Below are 17,965 nucleotides of genomic sequence, written 5' to 3'. Positions count from 1 at the left end.
CGAGGGAAGAGATCGCAGGGCCTTTGGTGATGATCTTTTCATCCTCACTGTCCACAGGTTTCATGCAGGAAGATGGGAAAGTGGCAAACGTCATTTCCTTGTTCAAAAAAAAGGGAATAGGGATAACCCCGGAAATTACAGGCCAATTAGTCTTACTTCAGTGTTGGGCAAATTATTGGAAAGCGCTCTGAGAGATAGGATTCATGATCACTTGGAAAGCCACAGTTTGATTCGTGATAGTCAGCATGGATTTGAGGGGTAGATCATGCCTCACAAACCTGATTGAATTCTTTGGAGAGGTGACCAAACACGTGGATGAAGGTAGAGCAGTGGATATGGTATACATGGATTTAAGTAAGGCGTTTGATAAGGTTCGCCATGGTAGGCTCATGCATAAAGTAAGGAGGCATGGGATAGGGGGAAATGTGGCAGATTGGATTCAGAATTGGCTGACCCTTAGAAGACAAAGGGTGGTAGTGGACGGAAAATATTTAACATGGTGCTCAGTTATGAGTGGCGTACCACAAGGATCTGTTCTGGGTCCTCTTCTATTTGTGATTTTTGTAAATGATTTGGATGTAGGAGTGGAAGGGTGGATTAGTAAGTTTGCAGAAGATACGAAGGTGGGTCGAGTTGTGGATAGTGCGGAGGGCTGTTCTAGGTTACAAAGGGACATTGATAGGATACAGAGCTGGGCTGAGAAGTGGCAGATGGAGTTTAACCCTGAAAAGTGTGAGGTGATTAATTTTGGAAGGACAAATTTGAAAGCAGAATACAGGGTTAACGGAAAGATTTTTGGCAGTGTAGAGGAGCAGAGGGATCTTGGGGTTCATGTCCACAGTTCCCTGAAAGCTGCCACCCAGGTGGATAGAGTTGTTAAGAAGGTGTATGGTATGTTAGCTTTCATTAATAGAGGGATTGAGTTCAAGAGCCGTGAAGTTATGCTCCAGCTATACAAAAGCCTGGTTTGGCCACATCTGGAGTACTGTGTCCAGTTTCAGGTGCCTCATTACAGGAAAGATGTGGAAGCATTGGAAAAGATGCAGAGGAGATTTACCAGAATGTTGCCTGAAATGGAGGGAAAGTCTTACGAGGAAAGGTTGAAAGAGCTGGGGCTTTCCTCTTTAGAACGACGATAGAAGCATACAAAATGATCAGAGGTATAGATAGAGTGGACAGCCAAAGACTTTTTCCTAGGGTGGGAGGTAGCTATTACGGGGGGGTAGAGTTTTAAACTGAGTGGAGGTAGATATCGGGGAGATATCAGAGGTAGGCTCTTTACTCAGAGAGTGGTAGGGACGTGGAATGCATTGCCGGAGAGGGTCGTGGAGTCGGCTTCATTAGGGGCATTTAAGCGGCTATTAGATAGGCATATGGATGATAGCATAAGGTAGGGATAGAGGTTAGATAGACCTCACGTTTAAGGTAAAAGTTCGGCACAACATTGTGTGCCGAAGGGCCTGTACTGTGCTGTACTGTTCTATGTTCTAATCTATTTCTCCTTTCTGTACAGCCCAGTTCAATATAAGGGTAGCTCATCAATTCCAACAGGGACTGATTTTGATATTGGAGACTGAATGGAGAAATTCAATCACTATTCATTGACCTTTGTGACAAAGTATGTGTAAGTGGATATCAGGTGACAGACTCAATTGCAATGCTCTTCACATGGAGTACATTCCAGACACTCAATAGTGTATTAGACATGGAAAGCATCTGGATCTTGTTATCAGAAAATCACTGATGACTATGAAACTATATTCTGCAGGAGGTTTGTCTTCAGCTTTTCACATACATTCAATGGCTTTTCATTCCAAATCCTGTCTACCTGTTCATTTCCCCTTATTTTTAAGATAACCTCATTTTCATTTGGCTTAGCACTACATTTGCCTCACAACTCTGTAGACATGTTCCTGGATTAAACACATGTCCAGATCAGTTGAAATTTTCCACATTGTACATTATAGTATCACAAATCCTAAGCAGAAACAGAAGCCAATTTTCATCCAGTACTCACCAATTCGTCCTTTCATATGGATGTGCCCGGGCATGATTCCAATTTTACACTCTCCAGGCTGAGGACGAATGAATTAATTCAGGGGAAAAGGCATGTCAGTATCTGCATGCAATAATCAAATAAGCAAAATACAAAGGAGAGGCATAAAAAAAAGCAAGCTTTAATTTATTTCAAACAAACAAACATGCCAAAATAAAAGGAAAAGACAAAAGACATCACTGTTAGCCGCTCAAACTAATGTAACTAATAAATGATACACGACAGTCAGTTACTGAGCATTCATGATTAAACAGCGGAACACCACAGTATAGAAGGCAGGAGAAACAATACATTTTGGTTTTCAAACATGGACATGTTTCTTTCCCCAATGGGGTCTAGGCAATGTTAACAAAGCTGTATTTGTTACCCATTCTTTATTACTCCAAGAGCATCAAGAGTCATTGACCTAGTTTCAGACTTAAGTCCTGTGTAAGGCAGACATTATCGGAGAAGTATTTCTTCCCCAAACTGGTTGGGTTTTCAAAAAGGTCAACGTGGCAGCTTTTGTCATCGTTTTTTTTGTCCAGTATTGTCCACAAATCACTGATTTCTTTGAATTCAAGTTTACAGTTGGCCAAAGGAACTTGCAACCTGTTAATTAACCAGTACCCTCCACCATATAGGGGCAGCATGGCAGATCAGTGGTTAGCACTGCTGCCTCACAGTGCCAGGGTCCTGGGTTTGATTCCACTCTCAGGCGATTGTCTTTATGGAGTTTGCATATTTTCCCCGTGTCTGTGTTGGTTTCCTCCAGATGCTCCAGTTTCCTTCTACAGTCCAAAGATGTGCAGGTTAGGTGGATTGGCAGTGCTAAATTGCCCATAGTGTTTGGGAATGTGGAGGCTAGTTGGATTAGCCATTGGTCATATAGGATTACAGGGATCGGGTGAGGGAGTAGGTTTGGGCTGCTCTTCGGAGTCAATGGGCTGATTGGCCTGCTTCCACACTGTAGGGATTCTATGATTCTATTTAAATCATGCACTTACAATTCACATAAAGCCAGTTGCTCTTGGCTCTAAATTGTTATGCAATAAGTCCAATTAGAATGGCTTTATGTAGGCAATTTTGAAGAAACGTTACAGACCTAAAAGTTTTTCTCTCCACAGATACTGCCAGAATGTCTTGAGTATTTCCATCATTCTCCATTTTTAATTTCAGATTTCTGGCATCTACTTTTGTAGGAGGTCAGCCTCTGGGCTGACACTGATGATCACGTAGCTAAAGTGCCACGCAAATAGCCTATAATTCATACACACAGAATAACAATTCTGGTAGAGTAGCAGGTCACAGTAGAGTAATACCCTAATACAAATCACCGTCTTCAGAATTGGAAAAAAAAATCAAAAATATAGAAAATATTCTGTCTAAAGTCAGAAATCATATGACACCAGGTTATAGTCCAACAGGTTTATTTGAAATCACAAGATTTTGGAGCGCTGCAGTTTGTCTATAACCTGGCATCTTGTGACATCTGACATTGTCCACCCCAGTCCAACACTGGCACCTCCTCATCCTATCCAAAGCTGCAACAGTGTTTACACCGGGTTTGAGACCATCTACAATTTGGTCCTTGGTGGCCTGCACCAAAAAGTCTTGCTCCTTTATCTAATTTCAGTCGCATCATGCTTAAGCAATAGAGGATTACTTTAAAAAAAATGGTCGAGACAAACAAACAAAATCAATGATACTTTACTCGTTAAACTAAATGACATCAATCACTTATTCAAGACACTTACATTGATCACTCCTGGACAGTTGGGGCCAACAAGGCGAGTCTTGCTCTGGCGAAGAAGTCGATGTTTCACCCGTACCATGTCCTGCTGTGGAATTCCTTCGGTGATGCAGACCACCAGCGGGATCTCAGCATCTACTGACTCAAGGATAGCAGCAGCGGCGAACGGGGGAGGGACATAGATAACAGATGCTTCAGCTCCTGTGCTTTCTCTGGCCTAGAAGTATAAAGATGAAAAAGGAGATTACTTCCTGATAGCAATTTACAAAGTTTAGGTCGTTAACTCTTTCTCTTCTCATGCTGCAGCAACCTGACAGGTACAGGGTATTTGCTCAAGACAGTTGATGCACTGAGTTTTCATTCTCAAACAAAACACTTAAAAGGAGCTACATGAGGAAAGAAAGAAACAAACCAGCCTTAGTCACTTTAGTAAACATCTTAACTGCTAACTGAAGAACTGATTGGCAGCCCCACATTTGTAGCTGGGAAGAATGCGTGCTATACAATAGGATTGTAGAGGAAAGGATCAATATAAATAAACACACGCTGCTGACTGTAATAGTTCACTGCATAATAATCTATAATTAAACATACATATAAAATACATAATTATACTCTAGTAGAACAAAACTGTTATTAAAAAGTTAGTTAAACAGAGCATGCACTACATTGAGACTAATGAAAGCCATAAAGTGCATCCTACTGAATTCTTCATCACTGTCTTTATCACAGTCACTCTCAACTATTTCAATCTTTTCCAGATTGGCCTCATACCTTTTACCTTCCATGAACTCCAGCTCCTCCAAAAAATTCTACTACGTGTAACTAATTTGGTACCAAGTACCACTCACCCATCACCTCTTCTCTCCTCACAGTGTCTTGCATTTAGAACTCAGTGTTTTTATTTTATTCATGGATGTGGGTGTGATTGGCTGGGCATTTATTGCTCATTAATAACTGCTCATTACTTGAGAAGGTGGCAGTAAGCTGCAGGATGTTGATGCAGGTGATTTTTAACAATTGTAATGCCACTGAATGTCAAGCATTTGAACAGCATTATTTTAAGTGCATAGATTACTCATGCACTGATAATACTGCTATGCCACTGCCTCCCCAGTTTTTTCTATTAATTTATTAATTAGGCCAACACTTACTACTCAGTTCTAATTTCCTAAAAGGCAGTTAAACGTTAACCCAATTGAGGCAAGGAAAGGATGGCAAGGTAAAGGAACCTTGGATACAAGACATGTGGAACACCTAGTCAAGCGGAATAAGGAAGCTTACTTAAGGTTGAGGAAGCAAGGATCGGACAGGGCTCTACAGGTCTACAAGGTAGCCAGGAAGGAACTGAAGAATGGACTTAGGAGGGCTAGCAAATGGTATGAGAAAACCTTGGCAGGTAGGATCAAAGAAAACCCCAAAGCATTCTATGCTGATATGAGGAATGAGAAGATGGCCAGAGTGAGGCTAGGGCCAATCAGAGATAGTGGAGAGAACTTGTGCGCGGAGTCAGATGAGGTAGGGGAGGTCCTTAATACATACTTTGCTTCAGTATTCATCAGTAAGAGGGGCTTTGACGTTTGTGAGGACAGCATGAAACAGGCAGATATGCTCAAACAGGTTGATGTTAGGAAGGAGGATGTGCTAGCAATTTTGAAAAACATTAGGATAGATAAGCCCCCAGGCCAGGCGGGATATACCCAAGGTTTCTACGGGAAGCGAGGGAAGAGATTGCTGCCCCTTTGGCAATGATCCTTGCGTCCTCACTGTCCACTGGAGTATTACCAGATGATTGGAAGATGGCAAATGTCATTCCCTTGTTCAAGAAAGGGAATAGGGATAATCCTGGAAATTACAGGCCGCTCAGTCTTACTTCTGTGGTGGGCAAAATATTGGAGCGGATTCTGAGAGATAGTATTTATGATTATTTGGAAAAGCACAGTTTGATTAGAAAGTCAGCATGGCTTTGTGAGGGACAGGTCATGCCTCACAAGCCTCATCGAATTCTTGGAGGATGTGACAAAACATACTGATGAAGGCAGAGCAGTGGATGTAGTGTATATGGATTTTAGCAAGGCATTTGATAAGGTTCCACCTGGTAGGCTCATTCAGAAAGTAAGGAGGCATGGGATTCAGGGAAATTTGGCTCTCTGGATGCAAAACTGGCTGTCCAATAGAAGACAGAGGGTGGTAGTATACGGAAAGTATTCAGCCTGGAGCTCAGTGACCAGTGGTGTTCCGCAGGGATCTGTTCTGGGAACTCTGCTCTTTGTGATCTTTATAAACGACTTGGATGAGAAAGTGGAAGGGCGGGTTGGTAAGTTTGCCGATAACATGAAGGTTGGAGGAGTTGTGGACAGCATGGAGGGCTGTTGTAGGTTGCAATGTGACATTGACAGGATTCAGAACTGGGCAAAGAAGTGGCAGATGGAATTCAACCCAGAAAAGTATGAAGTGATTCATTTTGGAGGGTTGAATTTGAATGCAGAATACAGGGTTAATGGCAGGATTCTCAGCACTGTGGAGAACCAGAGGGATCTTGGAGTCCACATCCATAGATCCCTCAAAGTTGCTACCCTTTACCAAGGGTTGTAAAGAAGGCATATGGTGTGTTGGCTTTCATTGGCAGGGGAATTGAGTTTAAAAGCCGCGAGGTTATGCTGCAGCTCTATAAAATTCTGGTTAGACCACACTTGGAATAGTGTGTTTGGTTCTGGTCACCTCATTACAGGAAAGATGTGGAAGCTTTAGGGAGGGTGCAGAGGAGATTTACCAGGATGCTGCCTGGACTGGAAGGCAGTTCTTACGAGGAAAAGTTGAGGGAGCTAGGGCTTTTTTCAATGGAGCGAAGAAGGATGAGAGGTGACTTGATGGAGGCGTACAAGATGATGACAGGCACAGACTGGATAGTCAGAGACGTTTTCCCAGGGCGGAAATGACTATTGGCAGTGACTAAATGGCAGTGGTAGTGGAGTCAGATACTTGAGACTTTTAATCGACTCTTGGATAGGCAGATGAAGGATAGTAAAATGTAGGGAATGCATGGTAGCTTGATCTTAGTCGGATAATAGGTCGGCACACCATCATGGGCCAAAGGGCCTGTCCTGTGCTGTACTGTTCTATGTTCACATTGCTTTGGGTCTGGATTCACATATAGGCCAGACCGGGTAAGGACAGCAGTTTCCTTCCCTGAAGGACATTAGTGAACCAGGTGAGTTTTTCCAACAATCAACAATGGATTCATGGTCATTATTAGACTCTTAATTCCAGACTTTTCTTGCATCCAAATTCCACCATTTGTCATGACAGGATTCGAACCCCAGGTCCCCAGAACATTGCCTGTGTCTCTGGATTAACAAAAGAGCGATAAACTGCAAGGCAGTCACCTCCCCGTCTCTTCTTATCACTGACTCCCTTCAGACCTGGAATGTTTTCCTCCCCCGTGCACATCCCCATAAAACACTCAATTTCTGACTCTAGCCTTTCGCTCATCTCCTCGGCCTTTTGCCCCATTTCAGCCATTTAGGCCCAATGTTCTGGAATCTCCTCTGAGTTTACAGCTCTTCTTCAAACCCACACCTTCAACCAAGGTTTGAACACCATTTTTGATATCTCCCTTGCCTGGATGTCTCAAAGTCTTCCTCACCCTTCTACTAATCATCTTAGGAGGTGTTTCTTTCTTTGAAGGTCCTATACCGCATACAAGCTTTTATTGGCAGCAACTTCAGTCATGAATCTATTTGACAGCATTAGGTTTCAGTCAAATATTTTCATTTCACATACTGTGAACTGTGCTTAAAGGTTTAAGCAAAATCGTTGCTATTGCAATCAACTGAAAGCCATTTAACAATCACTGGTCAAGGTTACAGGTTAGGACACTTCCTACTTAACTCCAATTTAATCCTATTCTCAGAGCAAAAGGCCTCCATCAGAATGAAGCTTAACAAAACAAAATTCCGTGTAGTCCTGAATTAAAGATCAGTAAACCAAGGATTTCCAAAATTTTCTGCCACTGGGTTCCGTTTAAAAGCTGGAAAATTACCATGATGCCACAGTGAAAATTGCAAATGCAGGGTGTGGTGAGATAACAAGAGAAGTGGGTGTGGAATAGAGAGGTTGTGAGGAGATTTCACTAATAATGAGAATGCAAAGTCTCCATTTATAACTGCAGCAATAGCCAGACTTCAAGGTCAAAAGTTTGAAAATAATATTAGGACTTGAAGTTATCGCACAGCTGCTGAGCAGTCAGCTCTCTACAGCAACCATTCCTATCTGAGACATACAACACCAAAATTCTGGCTTGTGAGGACCCTACTCCTGTAGCAAACACTCCATAGTCCATTCAGGAACAAAACCAAAGTTGCTGGAAAGGCCCAGCAGGCCTGGCAGCATCTGTGAAGGCAAAAACAGAGTTAATGTTTCGGGTCCGGTGACGTTTCCTCAGAACTTTTGTGCAACTCCTACAGAATTTCCTACAAGCTTCATGTTTAAATTGCAGAAATTGTTAGAAATTTGCTACACATTCCAAATTTCTCTTGATATCTTTTACATTTGTGTACTTATTTGTTATGTCTATAAAAAGGGGAGAATTCTCTATGGCGAGAAAACATCATCTGCATTTACCTCTTTAACGGAGTTGAAGACAGGCAAATTCAAGTGGCTTTTACCCCCTTTCCCAGGTGATACTCCTCCTACAAGGTTAGTGCCATATTCCAAAGCCTGTTGGCTATGGAAAGTTCCCTGGAATATACAATAAAGAGAAAAATACGAGATTAAATTAACATCCAAATATACTCAACAGTATTACACTTTAAGAAGTCCCATTTAGTCTCCTCTGATACTTTATCCAAATAAGTTTATTCAGCTGTGAGCCACAAGAGTGCCTGCATGTAATTGAGTGGGGAGCGATTTCACAGCCAGGCAAGATCCTGCTGATCAAATCATACAATTTTCAGTGAAGCACTGAGGGTGTAGAAATCTTCTCATTTTATATCCAATCCAAATGAAATAAATTATATTGCTCCAACTACTGCCTGAGCTCTTGGCAGCTAATTCAACAAAAACTAAAGGGACAAAAAATTGCTGCACAGTACCATATCGATGCCATCAACAGCAGAATTTGCCACCTCATGGATGGGCACATTCCCATTCTAATATGATCACCAGGCTTGAAATTCAACTCTAGTTGAACACAGGACAGCACATCATAGGAAGATAGTTTTGGTTGTTGGAGGTCAGTCATCTCAGCTCCAGGACATCTCTACAGGAGTTGCTCAGGGTAATGTCCTAGGCCCAACAGCTTCAGCGACTTCATCAATGACCTCCACTCCAGCTACTGCATCTTTGTGTACTCCCTGATTTTGCAGCTGGAGTGAAGTGGCAAGTCCAGGACAGGTTGTCGGTGATCATCACTCTGACGAACTTGATGCTCTTCACCCTCTAATCTTCAGTTCCGTTGATGTAGGTAGGGGCGTGTTCTCCTCCTTTCTTTATGAAGTCAGAGATCAGCTTTTTAGTTTTGCCAACGTTGAAAGAGAGGTTGTTTTCAATGCACCACATTACCAAGCTCTCTATCTCCCTTCGGTATTTTGACTCGTCGTTGTTAAGATATCCGTCCCACTATGGTGATGCCATCAGCGAACTTGTAGATGCGTTCATTCGAAATTTTGAATTACTCTTGGACTAAATGGCTAAGATTACAATGCAGTGGGTCTAAAACTACATGTAGCAGACCAGGTAGGGATGGTAAATTTCATTCCTTAAAAGAACATTAGCAAACCAGATGGAGTTTTACAATAATTGATGATGGTTGTCCTTGCTACTATTACTGAAGCTTGTTTTACATTCCAGCTTCATTGAGTGAACCTAAATTGTACATGCTACCACAATGGGATTTGAATCCATGATCTCAAAACATGAGCCTAGGCATCTAGATTGCTAATCCACTGACATTATCACTTGGCCATAATTCAAGGCAGTTCATCTCAAGTGGGACACTAATATGATCCAGTGATCCAACAATGTGATTGCACAAGGAACGGTACTGAGAACAGTTTAGAATATAGGGCTTAGGAGCAAGAGTAGGTCATACAGGCTTTCAAACCTGCTCTGCCATTCAATAAGATCATAGCTGGATCTAACTGATAAGGATGTTGCCAGGAATGGAGAATGTTAGCTAGGAAGACAGAGTGGATAGGCTGAGGTTATTTTCCTCTGAACACAGGGGGCTGAATGGAGGTGCTTTAATTGAGGTGGTTAAAATTTAACAGGAGCCTAAACAGAATGAACAGTTCCCTTTCCAGACGTAAATCAGGAGAAGGATTAGTGGTGAGCAGCAGAGGACGCAGCAGTCAGGAATTTACTATCTGACAGGGTGGAGGACCAGAAACCTGCAGTACATTTTTAAAAAATTCTTGGAGATGAACCTCAAGTGCATAATCCAAAGAGCTACTGACCAATAGCTGGAAAACTGAACTAGGCTGGACAGCTCTTTCTCAGCCAGTAAAAAAAACAATGGGCTGAGTGGCTTCTTGTGCATTAAAAATTTCAATTCTATAAATATGTCAGCCTTGGGTCAGTGGCAATGCTTTCAGAAGACAGTGCCTCATGTTAACTGAAAAGACTTGAATCAATAATTTCACTTGACAAATCAGTGCAGTATTGAGTTGTAGTTCAACAGCTAGGATTTATCCTTCACAAAACTATGACTGTTTCAAGTCTTTGTTATATAGGACATCGTCATGAATGTTGGACAATCAATACTTTGTTCACAAATCAAGCTTGGGACTAAACATAAAATAATTAAAGGACTACTAGTGCTGGAAATCAGAAACGAAAGCAGGAATTGCTGGAAAAATACTCAGCAGGTCTGGCAGCATCTGTGAAGAGAAAGCATAGTAGTTCTGAAGAAGGGTACCTGGACCCAACATGTTAACTCTGCTTTCTCTTCACAGCAGAGTTAACATAAGAACGTAAGAACTAGGAGCAGGAGTAGGCTGTCTGGCCCTTCGAGCCTGCTCCGCCATTCAATAAGATCATGGCTGATCCTTTTGTGGACTCAGATCCACTTACCCGCGTTCTCACCGTATCCCTTAATTCCTTTATTGTTCAAAAAAAATCTACTTTTTTTTTTAGAAAACGTTTACTGAAGAAGTGTCAACTACTTCACTGGGCAAGGAATTCCATAGATTAACAACCCTCTGGGTGAAGAAATTCCTTCTCAGTTCAGTCCTAAATCTGCTCCCTCTAATCTTGAGGCTTTGCCCTCTTGTCCTAGCTTCACCTGCCAGTGGAAACATCCTCTCTACTTCTATCTTATCTATTCCCTTCATAATTTTATACGTTTCCATAAGATCCCCCCTCAATCTTCTGAATTCCAATGAAAATAATCCCAATCGACTCAGTCTCTCCTCATAAGCCAACCCCCTCAACTCCGGAATCAACCTAGTGAACCTCCTTCGCACCCCCTCCAGTGCCAGTACATCCTTTCTCAACATGTTGGGTCCCGGTACCCTTCTTCAGAACTACTATGCTTTCTCTTCACAGATGCTGCCAGACCTGCTGAGTTTTTCCAGCAATTTCTGTTTTTGTTTCAAGCTTAGGACTGTTGTATCACACTGCTACTTCCACTGTCACTGCTGCAGATGCCCATGACTGAAATTGACATAAAATGGCCACCTGGGGCTTTTAGCAGACATAAGATGGCTGAAAAGGGATTGGCAGCTGCACATAGCACACTTTCACAGCCAGACTTTTGGTTTCCATACAGAGTCACCAGATAACAAAAGATCCAATGAGAATCATAATAGGGTCCCAGTGAGAAAAGACAGGGAAATTTAATCAAATTTCTACAGACAGGCAGCTCTTAGCGCATAATCCTTGAAAAATCTAAAGAGAAGATACCTGGACAATAACCACAGTCCCAAGTTTGTTGTTTAGTAAAATGTAGAAGGAAGAGTCTGATCCCACACTATTCTGAACTGTTTAAGTAATTGTAAATTAAAAATGCAACCTACAAACTAACTTAAAGGGATTTAGCTGAATTCCTTTGAGCAGTCAACCTTTGATTGTAAAGAGACACCCACTTCATTAGCAGGGAAGATAAGTGATAAATGGTGTAAACAGATAACTTCTAAGAGCGCACCAGAGACAGTTAGCATGATAGATATAAGGAGGTTGCGAAACATGGTCAGTGTGACTTCAAAAATTAAACAATTGCAACTTCACGGCTTAGCAAACAGCCTAAGTACAGATGTGAACAACTTCAGCAGATCCTTGCATCCAGAGATCAAGGGGAGAACGACAGAGACCCATTACAAGATATGGGTGAGGGTGAGGTCATGTCCTGTTCTGTTTTACATTGAGAATCCAAAAAGATTTCTTTTAATGACTTAGTAAAACTGTGAAAGCGATTGAATATCACGGTCATCAATGGAATTCAAATAGATACTGTCTTATTAAGTAAAAAGAAACAGTATGAAAAATATTTAAAATAGAGACAGTAAGGTTAATTCAAGAATCAAACCTCTTTTTAAAATCAACTTACAGAATGCAAATGGCGGAAGTGGTAAACTGAGGCTGCAAGACAGAGAAACAGTGCTTGTTTGATCTCTCTCTCAGAAAGAGAGAGAGTGTGAATGTGTTTTTGTGTGTGCGCGCGCATGTGCATGCGAGAGAGAGAAGCTGCCCCCCAACTTGTCAGCTTTGTCAAAGAATTATAACATTAGGTGACTATGTAACTTTTTTTGGCAGAAGAAGTTAGCACCCTTTTGTAATAAGATTACTAGGACATGTAAATTGTCTAACAGAATTTGAAGAAGTCCTTAGTGATAAGCAAGTGTCCAGTTTATTGGCAATTAATGTGATGAAGATGGCAAATGCCCAGAAGGAGTATAACTGTCAGTATTGGAACATGATTGAATGAGATGCACTGCAAGATCCCAAAGACAGGTGACAGAGGTGTCTGGTAAACATGACCTATGGCTGTCCACGGAGATGTCCATCATTGATCATGAGTTTACAGGATTGGATGTGCAGATTAGGGGGATGTAGCTAACAATGATTTCAATGTTGCATGTAATTATTATAACACAATGTATAAAAATTATATGGGGGTAGCAGAGTGTCCAGTGGAAACAGTTAAAAATTGCTAGACACAGAACTTAAGACTTTTCTTTGAAATCACTCAATGACAATTATCGACGCAAATTCCTATATTTGCCAATATAACTATCATCATTCAGATGAGTTGTTAATCTGAAAGCAATCCGACCTTTTGGGGGGGGGGGCATAAAGTGTCACATGGTACTAGTTGCTGTACAGTATGGGAGTTCTCTGCAGGGTCTAAGCAATAGACTAAGCACAAAGCAACTAAGCAATAGATCGCTTAATTTTAATGATTTTCTGATGAAGGGCCTAGGCCCGAAACGTCAGCCTTTCTGCTCCTATGATGCTGTTTGGCCTGCTGTTTCATCCAGCTCTGCACCTTGTTGGCTCGGATTCTTCAGCATCTGCAGTTCCTACTATCTCCTACTTTCCTGGTGTCCTCATTAACATTCATCCTTTTCTAAACATCAACGAAACAAGTCATGGCCACACTGTAGTTTGTGGGAGCCATCTGTGCCCCATCTTTCCTACATTATAACTGTGGCTATTTTTGAGTTCTAAATTGCTTTGGAATATTCTGAAGTCATGAAAGGCACTACATAAATGCAAGTCCTCCTTTTTGAGTGAAAAACTGACTACTTCAAATGGTGGCAAAGTGCTTTGGGAAACCTGAAGGCAGGGAAGATGACATCAATAAGTTAACACAGAGTGGAGCTGGAGGAACACAGCAGGCCAGGCAGCATCAGAGGAGCAGGAAAGCTGATGCTTCGGGTCGGGACCCAAGGGTTAGGGTTAGGGTTACGGTCCTGACCCGAAACGTCAGTTTTCCTGCTCCTCTGATGCTGCCTGCTGTGTTCCTCCAGCATCGGCAGTTCTTACTATCTCCGACATCAGTAAGTTCTTTCATTTACATGAAGTTTTCCAAATTCAAGTTAGACTTTATACCAAAGGATTGAATTGCACTGTGTCAGAAGCAGCTCTCCATTGTCAAAACACCAACACTCAAGACCGATGGTCCAAAAGATGCCAACTTGCACCACAAGTGTCAAAAATAAAGATGAGAAATAAATGCTGGAAGGTTAAACATTAATGTTAGACAGATGGAATGCAAACAAGACGCACCTGCTTCCCAGTAAAACCCTGGCAAATGACCTTTGTTGTTTTGTCTATGTAGAGGTTTTGCCTTGAGCCGGTGTAGCAGCGTCTCACTCCACTCTGCTTCGCTGCAACTAATAAAAGGCCAATGTTAGCAACACAAGTCCACTATTGTACTGAGCTATAACATGCTGTACTGACTCAAGGAGGTCCATTAGCAAAGGGCTAATTCACGCATGAACAATTATGTACAAGACTTTGCCTCGCACAGTGGTGATACTTTGGTGTCGAACTAGATTAAAAAGCCAGGGCAATTATGGAAAATAATTTTAGGAAATTCCTCTCAGATTTTGGGAGTTCTCATCTCCACCAAGATCACCATCAGGAGATCAAAATCAGTCCAATCCATAAGAACACAAGAATTAGGAGCAGTGGACCATATGGCCCATCGAATGGCTGGGCAGGATTGAGGAGATCACAGCTGATCCAATTGTGTCCTTAGCTTTATGGAAATATACTTTCCCTGTACTCTCGCTATTTCCTCCTTGAATGCCTCCCACCCAGAGCCGGACTTTGTTGTCTTCCATCACCCTCAACTCCCCTGTTGATCAAATCGCTCTAACTCAACCTTGGATATATTCAAGGCCAGTCTCTCCTGCTCTCTGGGGTAGAGAATTCCTGGGATTAATGACCCTCAGAAAGACCAATTCTCATTTCTGCCAAACCTGCCCAAACTTTCCACATAAAATAATAAAGCAGTAATAGTAACAGATTTTAACTACCCAAACATTAACTGTGACGGAGGGAAACAAAATTCTTAAACTGCATCCAGGAAAATACCTTTTTAAGCTTGTATGTAGATGTATAAACCCCAACAAGGGAAGGGCAGTTCTGGATCTAATATTGGGAAATGAGCTCAGTCTGGTATAAGGCAGATCAGCAGGGAAGCATTTTGGAGGTGTGACCACAACTCAGTTCTATCTAAGATATTTATGGAAAAAGATAAGGATGGGCCAGGAATTAAAGTTCTAAACTGTGGAACAGTTAAATTTATTAAGATAAGATTTGGCCCAAGTGGACAGACAGCAGCTACTTGCAGATAAAACTCGGTCAGGGCAGCAGAACATATTCAAAGAGGAAATAGCGAGTGAACAGGGAAATATGTTTTCGTAAAGACGAAAGGGTGAGACCAAGAACGTAGAACCCTGAATGTCAAGTGACATAAATATTAGGATTAAGAAAAAAATAGAAACTTATGGCAGATTCCAAGTGGTCAATACAACAGAATTCCCAGAGGGTTTAAAAAACATACAGGAACTTAAAAAAGGAAATTAGGAAAGCTGAGAGAGTACATTAAAAGTTTCAGCAGGTAGAATACAAGTGTAAGAGTAAGAAAACTAGGGAACGAGTAGGACCCATAGGAGGTAAGGAAGATAAAACAATAAACCAAACCATCTACTTGTAACAGAAATTCAAAGATTTTTAAGCACACAGTTAAAGTATAAATTACACTCACCTAAAAACACTTTCATGAGCAGAAAAGATGTATTTTTAAAAAGTGCACAAAACACACCCCAAGTACAGCATGCAAAAATGTGATTTGTACAGTATTCATACTACAGTCCCTGCATCTGGCAAGCCATCAGGTTTAAGTCACTTATGACTTCAACTTTTAGAGTGCGACTTCTTCCTGGAGCTTTTATGAACCTGATTTTATATGAACTCAACTGTAAGTAACTTCTTCAGGATTTTATCCCAACCCTTCTGGTCTAAAACTAACATGAACTCTTCATTCCAAGGTAACCTAGTTCACTATTTTATCCTTCTCTTCACAGGCGCACTGGTCTACACTGCCAACCTCCTCCAAGGATTTCACAGGACTGCTCCAAACTCAAAGTAAAACAAAAAAGTAAACATATTCCTCTCCAAGCTATGGGTATTTTCCTTAAGCTTAAAAAAACAAGTTCTGTCTTAAGACTTTATTATTTCTGATGCTGGGTCACAAAACAATCTATGATAAATTCATCCATGGTGCACAAAACCCCAAACATCCGAAAGATAGACCTCAAAAGCTATTTTGAAAGAAATCCCCGTGGCTACAGAAATATTTAACTTCAGCAACACAGAAAACCCATAAGTTACTGAACTAATAATGAAAACGCAGACTTACAATAAATGATATAATATAAACAATACAGTTAGCGTCACAATAGTCAGCATGGATTTGTAAGGAAAGATCATATTTAACACATTTAATCAAATTTTTTGAGGAGGTAACCAGGACTGTTGATGAGGACAATGCATTTTATTAGTCTGGATAGTTTTTAGCAAAGTTTGAAGAGGAGGCGAAGGCCTAGTGGTATTATCGCTGGACTGTTCATCCACACACCCAGATAATGTTCCGGGGAACTGGGTTTGAATCCCCCCATGGCAGATGGTGGAATTTGACTTCAATAAATATCTGTAGTTAAGAGTCTAATGATGACGGTGAATCCATTGTCAATTGTCAGAAAACCCCATCTGGTTCACTATTGTCCTTTAGAGAAGGAAACTGCCATCGTTCCCTGGTCTGGCCTACATGCGACTCCAGACCCACAGCAATGTGGTTGACTCTGAACTGCCCTCTACGCAATTAGGGACGGGCAATAAATGCTGCCCTAGCTCGCAATGCCCTCATCCCATGAATGAATAAAGAAAACAAAAAGTTTGGACTTAAATGTAGGAGATATGATCAAGACGTTTTCAGATGACATGAAAATTAGTGAGGAAGATAACCATAACTGTAGGAGGATATCAACAGACTGGTTGGATGGGCACAGCAGTAGCAAATGGGATTTAACCTAGAAAGTCTAAAAAAAATGAAACTGGATGAACGGCCTAACTTCAAGCTAAGCACCTGAAACAATGGCACAAACATCCCGTCAATCCTGCAAAGTCCTCCTGACTAACATCTGACAGCTACTGCCAAAATTGGGACAGACGTAGCACATACCATTCAAACAATAGCAGTCACATGGGAGTCGCCCTGGGAGTCCTCAACATTGACTCTGGACACCATGAGGTCACACAGTATCAAGTCAAATACGGGAAAAGAAACCGCTTGCTGATTACTATGTACCATCCTCCCTGGGCTGAGGATTTTGAACACTTGATGGAACCACTAAGGGTGGCAGGTTCACAGAATGCACCCTGGGTGGAAGAGTTTCAACGTCCAATACTAAGAGTGGCTCGGCAAAAGCACGACTGCTAATTGAGCCGGTCAGTTCCTAAAGGACATTGCTGCTAGGCTGGCAGCTAGTGAGGGAACCAATAAGAGGGAATATTATACTTGATCTCATTCTTATCAATCTGCCTGCAGCAGATGCATCCGTCCTTGACAGCATCACAAAGATCATGAGATCATAAGATAAAGGAGCAGAATTGGGCCATTTGGCCCATCAAGTCTGCTCTGCAGATGAAGAAGAGTGACCACCGCACAGTCCTCGTGGAGACAAAGTCCTGCTTTTGCACTGATACCATCTTCCATTAAGTTGTGTGGCACCATCACCACGCCAAAAGTGACAGACTTCAAATCGATCCAGCAATCAGAGGAGGAATCCGGGAGGTGCCATGGGCCATTAGCAGCAGCAGAATCATACTCTAACACAATGTGCAACGTCATTACTTGGTATCTATCATCATCATGTCAGGGGATCACCCCTGGTTCAAAGAAGAGTGCAGGAGGGCATGAAAGGGGCAGTAATAGGCATAATTAAACGGGATGTGTCACACTACCAAACAAGACTACCTGTGTGACAAACAGCACAAGCAGAAAGTGACAGACAGAGCTAAGCAATCCCACAACCAATGGATCAGATCAGTTGTGAATGACGATGGACATTAAACAACTCACTGGACAAGGAGGCTCCACAAGTACTCCCATCCTCAATGATGGGGAAGCTCTGCACATCAGTGTAAAAGGTAAGACTTAAGCATTT

General features: G+C 41.8%; 1 protein-coding gene across 1 annotated transcript; it reads right to left on the bottom strand.

The window, feature by feature from the left end:
• Positions 1–1,946: 1,946 nt before the first annotated feature.
• On the bottom strand, positions 1,947–17,649 carry LOC109936300 (succinate-CoA ligase GDP/ADP-forming subunit alph). The gene is made up of 5 exons (XM_048592910.1): positions 17,505–17,649; positions 14,016–14,122; positions 8,412–8,528; positions 3,793–4,005; positions 1,947–2,075 (listed from the first exon to the last, which is right to left on the bottom strand). Exons 1-5 carry the CDS (start codon positions 17,647–17,649, stop codon positions 1,962–1,964), a joined length of 696 nt encoding a protein of 231 aa, XP_048448867.1. The 3' UTR covers positions 1,947–1,961.
• Between the last annotated feature and the right edge of the window lie 316 nt (positions 17,650–17,965).

The sequence above is a fragment of the Rhincodon typus genome, unplaced genomic scaffold (assembly GCF_021869965.1).
Source record: "Rhincodon typus isolate 14 unplaced genomic scaffold, sRhiTyp1.1 hic_rhity00002014, whole genome shotgun sequence".
Classification (NCBI taxonomy): Eukaryota; Metazoa; Chordata; class Chondrichthyes; order Orectolobiformes; family Rhincodontidae; genus Rhincodon; species Rhincodon typus.
The sequence above is the reverse complement of the archived record's forward strand: the minus strand, read 5'-3'. Positions and strand labels throughout refer to the sequence as shown.

Coding starts and splice junctions, on each gene's coding strand:
- LOC109936300 (XM_048592910.1), bottom strand. CDS start 17,649: ATGACGTTGCACATTGTGTTAGAGTATGATTCTGCTGCTGCTAATGGC. Junction 8,529..14,015: donor AGGGTTTTACTGGGAAGCAG/GTGCGTCTTGTT, acceptor TGTATATTCCAG/GGAACTTTCCATAGCCAACA. Junction 2,076..3,792: donor ACTGTCCAGGAGTGATCAAT/GTAAGTGTCTTG, acceptor ATTCGTCCTCAG/CCTGGAGAGTGTAAAATTGG.